The 13,821-nt window shown below is 39.7% G+C and overlaps 1 protein-coding gene across 1 annotated transcript in view; it reads left to right on the top strand.

Annotated features, from left to right (window-relative positions):
• Positions 1 to 5,626: 5,626 nt before the first annotated feature.
• LSAMP (limbic system associated membrane protein) overlaps positions 5,627 to 13,821 on the top strand; it is a 658,124-nt gene continuing 649,929 nt past the window's right edge. Inside the window, exon 1 of the mRNA XM_045902916.3 lies at positions 5,627 to 6,235. Within this exon, the coding sequence (XP_045758872.1) occupies positions 6,081 to 6,235 (155 nt within the window). The 5' untranslated portion in view covers positions 5,627 to 6,080. The remainder of the gene's footprint in view (positions 6,236 to 13,821) is intronic.

Below are 13,821 nucleotides of genomic sequence, written 5' to 3'. Positions count from 1 at the left end.
AATTACAGTCTACTTGGCATTCTGTCAGTTCTTATTTGATGAGTGGTGACTTCCTGTAAGGGAACACCAGAATTGAACCAGTACAGTAGTATGAGGGAAATATTGATCATTTGCGATTGAACATGGCCTTTTGGGGGAGGGTCTTCCCATCATGAGCAGGTCTAGTTAACTCAATCTTTCTTCCATTTCTTTGCTACCCCCCAGTTCAAGCCAGTTGCCGCCAGATGACAAAGATTTACTTTCATTTGTCTCCTTGCTTCCACTATTGCTCTTCTACAATCCATTCTCCATGTGATATTTGGAGCAATCTTCCTCTCAATACCTGGCTTAAAATCTTTTACAAATAATACATTATATGTTAAAAAAAAAAAGAAGAAGAAGATAGTAGGAAGGGAAAAATGAAGAGGGGGAAATCGGAGGGGGAGATGAACCATGAGAGACTATGGACTCTGAGAAACAAACTGAGGGGAGGGGGGTGGGGGGATGGGTTAGCCTGGTGATGGGCATTAAGGAGGGCACATACTGCATGGAGCACTGGATATTATATGCAAACAATGAATCATGGAACACTACATCAAAAACTAATGAGGTATTGTATGGTAATTAACATAACATAATAAAATAAAATTAAAAAAAAAATCTTTTACTGATCCTTCAAGTCACTAGAATAAATTCTAAATTCTTACCTTGGAATCTTTTCATTATGACCCCTCTTCAATTTCTAATCTCATCTGCTTTATCTAGCTACCTCCCACAGCCTACATATAGGCCACATTCCTGGGTCACTGTTCTTGTTTTGTTTTCTTGTTTATGGTGTATCTGCCCCTGCCTCAGAACCTCTGCACATGCCATTTCTTTTATCTGGAAGTCTTCTTGCAGATATTTGCATGTCTGCTTCCTTAGATTTCAGGGCATACATTCCCCTCACCACACCTCTAGGCCATTTTCTCTGTATCACACATATTTTTCTCCATAGCATTTACTCTCCAACATAATCTTAATATGTATTTACTTGTTTATTGTCTATTTCTCCATTAAGGATATAAGTTCTGTGAGAACTGAGTCTTGGTCTGTCTTGTGTAACTATCATATCAATAAACACTGAATGAATGAATGAATGAATGAATGAATGAATGAATGACTCATAAACCTACTGGGCATGTCAGAGTACAGAACGGCATACCTGCCTCCACTCTTTCTCATTTCTCCTTGGCCTATTTCCTGAGTATAGGTATCCAAGTCACTACGGTATCCACAAATAGAGGATATAATTGTCTGATTACCTGCTTGTACTAACATCTTGCTACACTGAAGATGCTGCTACCACCATCTTTCCAAATGTTGCAGTGTTCTCCCCTATGGGAGGGATAGATAAAAGAACAGTAGCAATGCAGATGCAGCATTACTTGGCAATTGCCACCTCTTTGTCCATGGGGGCAGACTGGACAATCCAGAAAAAAGGAAGATCTTAGGGATGGTACGTACATGTCTGTGAAATAATAAGACATATATATGAGAGTAAGTTTGCTGGTGTGGGAGGATCCAAACAGCAGCTCAAGAACCTCAAAGACCTTATGAAAACTTAGATCCAAGTACTGATACTTACCAAAACAGAATGAATGAACGAAGAAGCAGAAGACTGATATGGTAACAATATACTGCAAAAGCATGAACGAAAATCAAACCATGAAAGAATAATTTATTTGTGCAGACTACAGATTGAGTGAGAGTTCTGTAGTAAGGATTTGAACAACATTTAACTGACTTGAAGCTGATCGATTTTGTTAGGCAGTGAGGCACATGTGGATAAGCTACCGTATTCAAAGGAGCCAGATTCTGAAGGAAATTCACACGAGATGGTGCCATGCTTATGAACATAAACTGAGATACTTGAATATTGCTAAATTATGATGAAATCATTGAAAATGTCATAGCAGGAATCCTAAGGAGAAGTATTAACACTTCTGCATTTCTAGTTCATATGGAAATGCTAATTCCACTTATGAAAGTAAAGTACAGGCATGGCGTTATTATGATTAAGACCTTACAACTGTAGAAACGTAGAGTGGTACATTAATAATATTATAGACATGTTTAGCATAAAATGCAAGCAATGTAACTAAATTAGTTGTACATTCCAGGCTGCATCTGGATTTCCTGTGAGCCTGTTACGTTACAAAGCTAAACAGAAGAATAAACCTTTCATGTTTCTTAGGGTGCTCAGACATTAGCCAGTTTTTGTTTTTCCTGCAGCATTTGTCCCTGGAGAGTGCCAGAATCTTCTAAAGCCTCTTTTAGAAGGCAGTGTGTTATTTTAGAGTAGTAGTTAAGATCATCTTACTTGGGTGATGATGGCTGTTTCACATGGCTAACAACCATACTTGCCTCACAAATAACCCGAAAGTATATTCATTTTTGCTGCCCTCTTGGAAGAATGCATCTAGTGGTGTACAGAAAAATAGCTTGCATAAATTTCAGTAACTCATCTATGTGTTTCCTTCTTTACATTTCTTAAGAAAGCAAGCAGAGGAGTTCATTTTGGAATACATTTGGGGGAGTGACCATTAGGATGAGATAAGTTTCTCAGTATATATACATATAGACTATTGGATTTATTAGAATTTATTAGATCTTAGTGAGAGATCCTGGAGGCAAGAAAACCAGAAGGAGTCCACAAGGGAGTAAGAAGAGGAAAAACTCCAAGAGAACATAAAGTTGAAATGCAAGTCAGTGGTACACTCACGAATAGATTTATTACTTTATAAATGATGGGATAAGCCACGTGAGTGGGCTTAGGCATTCAGTCATTCCTCTGTTCTCACATTCATCAATTATAGAGTGCTGCCCCTGTGCCAAACACTTAAGAATTAACTTATATGTTAAACTTCATTTTTGGGGAATTCTTCAGAAATCCGGTATAAATTATCAGTCTAAATTAGAGAATTTTTTAAAAAGTAGTCTTCTTAAAAAAATAAATAAAATAAAATGTAGTCTTTTTGTGTTTTACTTCCAGGGAAAAGAGTAAGTCAATTTAGTTTAACAAAAGTGACCAATAAATGGACTTTAATGAAAATATTTAAAAAAAACCTTTTAATTATATTATATCATTTCTTTCTATGTAAATATGTACTTATGATTTTATCTTCTTAGGCATGTCTATTCCATTTCTGATTACAATCCTGATTAACTTAATACATCCTTTTCTCAGAATGATAGTGACAAACTCCAGATTTGATTGATTTGCTACAAATTCCACATTCCTGTTACTTTGGTGTGAATTATTTTGAACCCCAGTCAATCTTTATGTTTCATCTTAGAAGACTGGACAAGTCCTCTTGGTAATTTGAGATTACTTGTATAGACATTAGTCAGCAACCCTTATACAGCATCTCCTGCAAATCATATGCTACCACCCCACCTTACTTCCTTCTTGCCCTGGAAAAAAACCTCTTCATTTCTTCATTCAAAGTGTAGCCCACTGATACAAGAGGATACTGATACTCTAGTTCCCATGGGGAGAGAATGGGGTCTCATACCATTCTCCTGGCCTCATCAATGGAAATAGATTTTCCAGTGGCCCCAGGCCTTTGGGTCTTTATTTCTTCCTCCTGACATTGGAGAAACACCACTCACACAAAGAAGAGGTTCTATCTAAGACTATCCTTCATTTCTAAAAGCTCAGAGGAAGCCCACTGGGGGTGAGGGTGGGTGCTCTTTTCCCTGCAATCTTTGCGTAGAGTTATGTAATCCATGCATCTCCATTTGGCACTTGAAGTTCATTTTCCCATTGATACTGGGAACCAAGGGTTATGGGTTTTGTAGTTCACCTAACCACTTGACTTAATCATTTCTTGTGGCAAAAGAGGTTCCAAGTTTTAAACAGCTGAGTTAAAAATTAGGGGTGAAATATCACTGGTTTATTATCTGGGCCCTGCTTATCAGCACCAACATAGTACAAAACACTTAAAAACCACAATTTTTTTCCTTATTTTCCTCACATAATCTGTAAGAGTGTACCTCCTTTCAAATTGAAAAAGTTCAGCAGATAAATTCTTTGAATTCTGGGGGGACAAGACAGGTGTCAGCACAGAAAATGCCTCCTTAGGGCTTGTACTCTGATGGGACTTGATAAGAATTCCTAAACATATTCTCCCTCCCACCCCATGCCCTTGGCTAATCCTTTGTGTAACTAAGAGCAGTGGACATAATATGCGTGCGTATTTACTTGTATATACTTGAAGATTTAGGGAACGTTGTATAAGAAACTGGAAATACTTGTTGCCTCCAAACAGGAGCAATGGTTGCCTAAAGACAGGAGTAGGAAAGATAATTACAATTCTCTCTGCAGCATTCTGTACCACTGGATTTTTGCACCATGTCAGTGCCTTAACTATTCAAATAAATAAACACAATTTTAAAACAAACAAACAAAAAAGTCCTTGGCTGGTCCACCCCTATCTTTTATCCTCAGCATCTGGGGTGAGGGAGATATCTAATAGTGTGGGGCTGTCACATGAGTGACTAACAGTGTTAGCCCCTGTGGTCCTTCTCACTTGGCTTGACTCCTGGAGTAGAAGGAATGACAAAGGATGGTAACCTGTCTGCCATTCGCGGGAGTGCTCTACATAGCCTCAGTGTGGTCCTGTAAATGACAAGCTTTCTGATATACCAATCTCTTCCTTACATATGAACATTTTGAGAAACAGTGGCAGTAGCAAGCTAGGCAGCAACAGCAACATGATATTTAGACAGTGATCCTCAGTACCATTCCTCACGTGTGGGACTGAGAGAGGGTTTCCTGGAGAGTGAGGTTGATTTAGGGACTGGGAATCAGCTGCTGAGGCTGGCACTTGGAAAAGACAAACCAGGCATTCACACTCCAGACCACTCAATACCAGCATTGTCTCCGATCCATCTTTCATAAGGGGGCTCCGAGAGGGGGAGGGGATAAAGGAAGGAGAGAAAAGAAACCTTTTTAATCCTGTAAAAGAAAGTGCAGGAGAGAGGAAAGAATGAACAAGAGGTGAGTATGGAAAGCCAGTGGCCAGGAATATTTAGTTTTGAAATCAACTTTGGCTTTTAATCTTAGCCTCCCCTGTCAAGTTTCTTCTCTGTTCTACATGCCCCATCCCATCTTTGGGCACCGGGACCCCTCCACTCCCCATGCTTTCTTACCCTTCTCTGGTTCACTCCCTTCATCTGTCCCCGCTTGCCTTCTCTCCTTCCCGGCTCCTTTTCCTTCTTTCCCCCCCCTTTCTCCGGCCCTTTCCCACACTCTTTCTCCTGTGCTTTTACAGCCCGAGTCCCTCTCCTTCTCCCTTTTCTCTTGCACAGCGCATCCAAGCTCCATTCCCTCTTCTTAAGGAAATCAGCCAGGCCTCAGATGGAGCTGTTGTCCTGACAACCTAAAGGCGCATCAGGCTTTCACTGAGGCTGGCGGCTGCTGAAGGGGGCAGTTGTGCAAAGCGAGGGGCCAGGCCAGAGGGAGGGCGGAGGGGATGACGTGGAGGGGCTGTTGAAATCCGCGGGGGGCGGGGGAAGTGCGAGCGGAGGGGAGGGACTGGAGGGAGAAACAGGAAAGGGCGGGGGAGAGGCTCTGGGCTGCTGCCGCGGCTGTGTGGGTTTCTTTACGCTCCCTGGCAGGCTGGGTGCCGGCTTCCTCGCCTGCCTGCCCGCCCGCCTGGGAAAGTGGGTTAGGGAGGGAAGGAGCTCAGCTCAGACACTGGCAAAGGAGCATCCAGCCACAGAGAGACCAGAGAAGAACACCTTCCTTTTGCAGCTTTCTCTTCATCTTTTCTGGAGGGTTTTATATTTGTACTCTCTCTTTTTAAATTGTGCTCCTTTGGCTATCCACCCCCCCCCCCCCCCCCCGCTTGGGTTTTATGAGGGCTTTGTTAAGTCTTAGGGGAAGAGAGACTGAGCCGGGAAAAGAGAGGCAAAGTGGAAAGGAGCACAAACTGGGAAAGCCCGTTCTGCCTCGGCTGTTGATGAAAGCCCTGTGTTTGTAAAGCCCTCTCGGCGTGAGCAGCACGCACACACCCTCCAGAGTACACCCGGACCTGCACCTCGGCGTGGCCACGATGGTCGGCAGAGTTCAGCCCGATCGGAAACAGTTGCCGCTAGTCCTACTGAGATTGCTCTGCCTTCTCCCCACAGGACTGCCTGTTCGCAGCGTGGATTTTAACCGAGGCACGGACAACATCACCGTGAGGCAGGGGGACACAGCCATCCTCAGGTAGGGCTTTCGGGCAACTTTTCTGCTGTGCGCGAGACGGGTTGTGTGTGTGTATGTGTGTGTGTGTTTGTGTGTATGTGATCTTCAACTCCAGCTTCTGATGCTGCAGGCGTGTGTGTGTGTGTGTGTGTGTGTGCCGTGCATGCACACGCGCCTTTTACTGAGTGGCCCAACAATTTTCAAGGGAATTCTGTTTCCCGTCAAGGACCAGCAATGTTGGTTAAATGTTGTTTGGTTTCTTAGGACCTTGTTTCTCTTACCAAGAAAGCCTAACTTCACCTATGGTATTAGTGACATTTGGGCAGGATTCTTCCTTTGGTAATTTCAGATGCTTTACACTTAAGAGTTTTGTTGGGGTTCTTTAAATGGGAAAGAAGAGTTGTTGAATTATGGCACTCAGAGAGTGGTACACAGTACTGCATTCTCTATGGTGTGTGTGTGTGTGAGATAGAGAGAGAGAGAGAGAGAGAATATATGTGCATCAAGGCTCTTGCTCTGCCCCAGCAGTAGTTCCGACTGGAGACTTTCTGTAAGGATCATCTAATTGACATCGAGGGCAATAAATCAATCTTAGAACTTCGGTTGGTTACTGAGCCTTTTCTGGAATGTGGATAGACATCAACACATGAAAGTAGAGAAGAAAAAAAAAAAAGGAACTTGCCAAATTGCTGATATTTAAGAATAGGAGTATTCAGCGCAAAGGTTAGGCAAGAATTAACCTGGTGTAAAATGGGTATTTCAAATTGATTATTGACCTTAAAGTCCTATCTCTGTGTGGCTCTGCCAAACTCTGAAATATAATTTGGGATTGAAATTTGGGCAGGGAGAGTCCCAGTCCTTGGGAGTTTGACCCCTATAAGGGAGAGTGAGCTGGAGAAACTCAGAAGGAACCTAGCCATAATTCTATTTCTAAAAAAGCTTCAAGCTTCTTTTCCTATGTTTCTCTTCTCTCTTCCCCTCCTCCACCCACTGCACATACCCCTAGTCTTTTTTTCTAGCTTTCTTAAATTTCTATCAGATACCAAAAAAAAAAAAAAAAAAAAGAGTGGAAAAAAAATGTTTTCCTTGGAGATCCTTTAAAATCTCATTTTGTCCAAATAAAATGGCAGTGTCAGTCTGTCCATACAGTTAATATTGCTTGTTGCGGCAATAAAAAACAGTAAACTATAGAAAGTAAACCTCTAATCTGTGTGCAAGGAGCTGATAGTGCATAAACCCTGGGGCATCAGGGAGCAGTTCTCTAGCAGAGCTGCCTACAGCAGCAAAGTTTTCTTTCCTTTCCTCAGAAATAAATTTGGTTGGCTGTCACAGTGTCCTGCTTTGGGATCTCTAGCTTTGTTAGAGAGGACTGTGTATGTGTTGTGTGTTGTGTTGTGTGTGTGTGTTGCTACAGATTGTAAAAACTAAGAAAAACCTCCTTTCTTCGTTTCTTGAGTGATTCTGAATCCCAAAGATCCTACTATCCAAAGCAGATTTTCCCTACCAGATTTCCAGCCCTGTAAACCTGCATGTGTGATTTATCCACATGGAGTAATAAGATTTATAGAGTAATTTTTCTGTTTGCAAAGGGATTTGGATATGATGCAGAAAATGTTTTTTGCAAACACTTAAGCATGCCATCTCAACCGCTCACATTCATACTCCCTAACATCATTAACCCTTTACTAGTGAAGCACTCTACATAAATTTATGCTATCCCCAAGAAGATTGTGTTTGCTGATTGTGAGACTGAATATGGGGAAAGTGAATACCCTGAATGTGTGAGTTTTTATTTAAATGCCCATGAACTTGGTAAGTCAGCATCACCCGTATCTTAAGCTACAGTTATTAAAGAGTTAGGTAAACATTTAAATGTTAATTCAGAAGAAAAGGATATTCTTATATTCTCATATAGCATATGCATAAAAGTCTATGTCTATGAGAGGTATCTTACTACATAAATATCTACATATGATATCGATGTGCTTTCATGTGTCTCTGGCTTAAAACAAATGGAGTTTTTAAGCATTACACTTTAGTAGACATTACGGTGTGGAAATGGAGGGAGTGAGAAATGAGAATAAATATAGAAGCAGTTATTCACTGGGAAAGAGTAGACAAACAGAGCTTGTGGAGAAGTCACCTGTGAGAGTCTGTTGCTTTTCCAGACCTCACCTAATGTGCCCTCTTTTTTTCAAATATCCTTTGCCTTGGACAAGGCTTTTATTTCTGGGTTGATGGAGCTCTATCAGAAGTAACTATGGAGAGAGTTCCCTTTGTTTTCTTAGCTGACCTTCCTCTCAATCTCTTTAACTGAGCCCAGTAAGCTTTGTGGGTCAGTTTCCCGGTAAAGAATGGTTTTCTTGCTTTCTGTTTACAAGTCTAGCCTGAGAAATACTTGCTTCTACTTTATTTGTGACATTTTACTGGGAGCATGAGCTTCCAGGGGAGGAGAGGAAGGAGAACTTGATTCATTGGAAGCCACAGTAGATGTTTGGCACTGAGAAAGTGAAATGGCAAGGAGAAAAAAAAAAAAAAAATTCTCTCAGTGAATCTGTGGCCCCGAATAATCTGAAATGGCAAAAGGAGACAAGGAAGGTTTTATAATTCTGGTGGTCCAGTGACAGGAGTTTGGCTGACCATCCTCAAAACATTTACCTTGACTGCCTTACTCCCATGGAAAGAAAAAGTATATTTTTGGGGAACTGGTGCTTATTTTTGTATAATTATGATAGGAGATGAATACTAGTCTTGGGGTCTTACTTTGTAATTTCTATCTTTTGGGGGAAAAAAACAACAAAAGACTATAGAATGAAGGTGATAGAACAGGATGGAAAGAGAAATACTCTCATGTATACCAACCTCACCCTGGTGTTTCCCAGACAAGAATCTAGATCTCAAGAGGTTCTTTATGAGATCCTTAAAGAGCTAAAGGAAACCACACACCATCTTCTATCTTAGGGCATAGAGTCAAAGTATGATCCAGAGACCAGTGGCAGCAGCTGCACATGGGTTTCTTCCTAGATACTGAACCAGAATCCTTATTTATATTTGTATGCACGGTAAAGTGTAGGACATACCCACAGGACTTGACTTACGGGAGTGCCTCAGGTGTTTTTCTGAACAGAGCCCACCTGCCTCACTGCCACCCCCAACAGGTGCAGGAGTTCATCAATTACTAGACACGTTTCTAGCACTGGTTTTTCTAACTTTCTACCCCTGCACACAGGCTCCCAAAGAGATTCATCTCCTGGTTAATCTTGGCAGGTTGAAATCATGTGGCTCTCTTGATAAGTCAAAGGAAAAATGGAAATAGATAGTGTTCTAATCTAGCCTTTAAATTTTCATTTTTAACAGTCCCACTGACTATATTTTTAATATCAGTAGCATATGTCTAGAAAGATAATTATAAAATAATTGATCCTAATGTATCTGTTCAAAAGGTAACTTTGTAAAAATGATATATATACGCATATTTTTACGTGTTGTGTAAGTGCATATATGATAAAATGCAGAGGTTTCATACTATTGTGGATTTAAATATTTTAAATTTGAGGTATTGAAATTTTATCTGTTTCACAATTCTGACCCTATTTGATGTTTGGAAGATACTATAATACTTTCTATGGTGATAGCATTTTTCCCATTTAAATGTGAATGTACTTAATAAGAGTTAGGTATAAGAAATTAAGTATCTAAGTTCAGTATAGCTAAGTTTTTAATTTATCAAAATTCTGGGTCTTTATTCCCTTGTCTTTACACTAGGAGAAAAAGAGGAAACAACACAAAAGAAATGATTATTTGACAGTGCAGTGTGAGAATTTTGTGCAAATTTCAAGGGAAAAAAGGCTTCTCTTCTATAAGGCATCTGGAACACCTACATTTACAAAGAGAGTGTCAACACTCAAACATATTTCTGACACAATATGTGATTTTTCTACCACTTGTAATTCACTATTTGAAAACAAACTTTGTGGGCATGGGTCTTTGGGGAAAGTTTGTGACAATTATGAAGGTTTCCTTCTCTGTGGCTAAATCACTAATCAACATTTATTGGTTATTACTGATACTTTAAGGACCGTTGATTTCACATTAAATCCTTGATCAAATACATTTGATAAATGATAGAGTATAGCACACTATATCTTGTCTAGGAATATGGCATATTAGCTACACTTATTAACATTGATGTACCTGTGAATTGTATCATTTGTTGTTATTTATGGACAGAGGAACACAGCAGCCAAGTCCCATGTGACAAATGCAAATTGTGATCATTTGTGTTTTTATAAATATGAAACACATAAGTATGTAAACACCCCCCCCCACACACACATATTAAGGTGGTTTTTCCATTCTATGTCATCTGACTTTGAATGAATTATTTGTAGAATTGTGGGGTGAACAACCAAAGTTGACTGACTTACCCACTTAATTAGTTGGGTGAGGGCTAACCATTTGTGTTTCTTGAAGTTGGTTCTACATAAGAGCAAACTCAGGCAAAAAGAGGATTAGTGCGTATTTTGCTTTGGTCTGAGAGCTCCAGGTACAAATGTCTGTAACTCATGTGATAAGAAGTTACCTGTGTGCTGATAACCCTTACTGTCATTGCTTGCTTGGACCTTAGAGAGCCCTTCTCTTCAGGCTATTACTTATGGCTTACAGCCATTTGCCCTGTTTTCAGAATGTCCTGCTTGTTAGTTTGTACGACTCAGTAGACCTGGGCTCTAATTTTGGTTCCGTCCTTGTATGCTACATGACTTTGAACAAATCCCTTAAATATTTGAGCTTCAGTTTCATTTATAAAATGCTGAAACTGCCTTTTTTTAGTTACTGTAGTTACTGTACAGAGTTGTTTTAAGAAGCTCAGAAGAGATAAAGTTCAATTGTGAACTGCCTCATAAGTATAAAAATACTAGTCATTTTCCAACCACATTCAACTGGTTGTTCTGACTTTAGAAAGCTCTTTTGCTTAGACCAGTGTTTCTCAAACTTGAAGGTGTATCAGAAGGTGTACCAGGAGTGCTTGTTATCACACAGATTGCTTGGCTTCTACCTACAGAGTTTCTGATTCAGTAGGTCTCTGGTAGGGTCTGAGGTTCGCATTTCTAACAAGTTCTTGACGATGTTAATGAGCAAGACTGGGCCACACTTTGAGAACCACTGACTCTTGCTATTACAAGTGTGTTCTGCAGATGAGTACTTTAGGTATCACACAGTTGCTTTTTAAAATCCAAAATCTCAGGGTCTATCCCAGACCTAACAGAACAGAATCTGCATTTTAACAAGATCCCCTAGTGATTCACAAGCACCTTAAAGTTGGAGAAGTGCTGCTTGAGATGGTTCACAACCATGGCTGTACATTACAGTCAACTGGAGACCTTTCAAAAAATACTGAAGCCACATATTTTCTACTTCCAGAAATTCTTATTTAATTAGTTTTGGTAGGGCCTGGCATAGATATATATATATATTTTTAAATGATTCTGATATGTATATAGAGTTGAGAACCACTGCTTTATCAGTTGAGGAATCTCTTTTACAAAACACCTTTGGGGCAGTGCTTAATGGCTATGTAGTAAAAAATTAAAGTCATTCATGTTGTATGGCTTGAGAAATATGTCAACAGCAGAGATGTACAAATTGAATTGGGAGAGAAGAATGAGACCATCATAGATCTATTTCTTTACCACACGATCCCATAACTACAGTGTCATAGAAAATGGAGTGACTTTATTTTAAAATGGATCCACTTTACATAGTATCTATTGAAATAGCATTAAAACTTGGTTTTTGAAAGGTTATTGTCTCGTGTTCTCACTTTCATTTATATTAGGCAAGACACAAAACAGTTCTACTATGTTTTTTCAGTGCTATCTCTAAGAGAGAAAAGAGATAATATTTGGGTAAGGAAAATGTCTTCAGTGATTACTTATTCAAACAGGCTTAATTGTGTGCACTTACGTTGCCATATACACAAATATATGATTTACAATATGATAGTTATCTGTTTGTGGACTTAATCTCAGTTTTACATGGTGATCAATCTTTAGCTGAAACTTAGGGTCAAGTCTTTGTGTCATAGGTAAAGACTCTCAAGGGGGTAATTAGTTCAGAATGCCCTAACAAGTACTCAGAAGACCTAGATCTAAGTAGCTTGAAATCGTCTGATCTATTAAATGAGAATAACTGACACTTACTTGGCTTACTACACAAATTATTTTTATGATGATCAAATGACCTACTATGTATTAGAGTGTTTTATAAACTGAAAAATTGCATAAAATATAAGCTCTTAATAAAATCACTGTCATTATATTCATAGTAGGAAATAACCTTTAGAACAGTAGGAAATTTGATAAAATGAGCTTTTTGTTTTTATATCTATGGTCAGGATGGCCATCTGCTCCATGTTTGTATCATTTTTCCCCCTTTAAAGTCATTTAAAGTTACATGTATCTTAGAATATTAGTTGAGTTTCTTATCAGGAGTACAGGGTGAGTGAACACTTTTTTGTAGTCACTTGTAATCAAAACATAACCTCAAGTTAATGAGTGATTAACCTTCACAAAAGAAAACACTTTCCCTCAGATTTTGTTAATTACTATAGGATAAACCTGTGGCAATCTAGAATAGGAAAGGCCTTGGAGATTAGGCAATCCACCATCTCATTTCTTTTATTATTCATTTATTTATTTATTTTTATATATTTATTTACTTAGAGAGAGAGACAGAGATAGAGACAGAGTGTGCAAGCAGGGGGAGGGGGCAGAAGGAGAGGGATAAGGGAAGCAGACTCCCCAGTGAGATCATGACCTAAGATGAGTACCACCCAAGCACCCCCACCATCTCATTTTAAAGTGATGTAACTGAGGAGGTGCCTGGGTGGCTCAGTGTCTGCTTTCGGCTCAGGTCATGATCCCAGGGTCCTGGGATCGAGCCCCGCGTCGGGCTCCATGCTCAGCAAGGAGTCTGCTTCTCCCCCCAGCTTATGCTCTCTCTCTCTCTCTCTCAAATAAAAAATAATAATAAATTGATATAACTGAGAAGAGAAAAATTTAGTTGGTTGTCTAAAGATGCGAGTGATTAGAACTAGAATTCATGTCTCCTATTTCTCATTCAGAGATTTTTATTCCACAGTAGCACTGAAGTTATCTTCCTGGTTTTCATGCTATCTCATGATATGCTCTTTAAAATTACGCCAAAAGTGTCTTTCCCTTTCCCTTTCTCTGCCTTCTTTCCTCCCCTCTCTATCTTTCCCCTCCCCTCCACTTGCCTCCTCTCCTGCCTCTTCCTTTTTCCATGCTTCTCTCCCCTTCTTTCTCTATCTCTCATCTCTCCTCCTTTCCCCTCTTCTTCCTTTCCTGTTTTCTCTCTCTCATCCCTGAAAATCAAAGCTGAGCTTTCCTATGAATGATCCTCCAGCTAGTGCTGGTCAAGGAGGAAGTTTTCAGTAAATATTTTACTGTTTACATGTCTACTATCATCTCTCTTAACCACATAGGTTTTATTTCTTCACTTGCAGCTTCCATCTTATCATATTTGCAAAGCCAGTCTTGTACTTTGCAGAATCTATATAACATTTTTTTAAGTTTTGTTTTATTTTC

The sequence above is a fragment of the Mirounga angustirostris genome, unplaced genomic scaffold, assembly GCF_029215605.1.
Source record: "Mirounga angustirostris isolate CCGP_5_RB_7025 unplaced genomic scaffold, mMirAng1.0.hap1 SCAF_1, whole genome shotgun sequence".
NCBI classification, from domain to species: domain Eukaryota; kingdom Metazoa; phylum Chordata; class Mammalia; order Carnivora; family Phocidae; genus Mirounga; species Mirounga angustirostris.
Note: the sequence above shows the minus strand (reverse complement) of the source record. Positions and strands in the feature narration are given on the sequence as shown.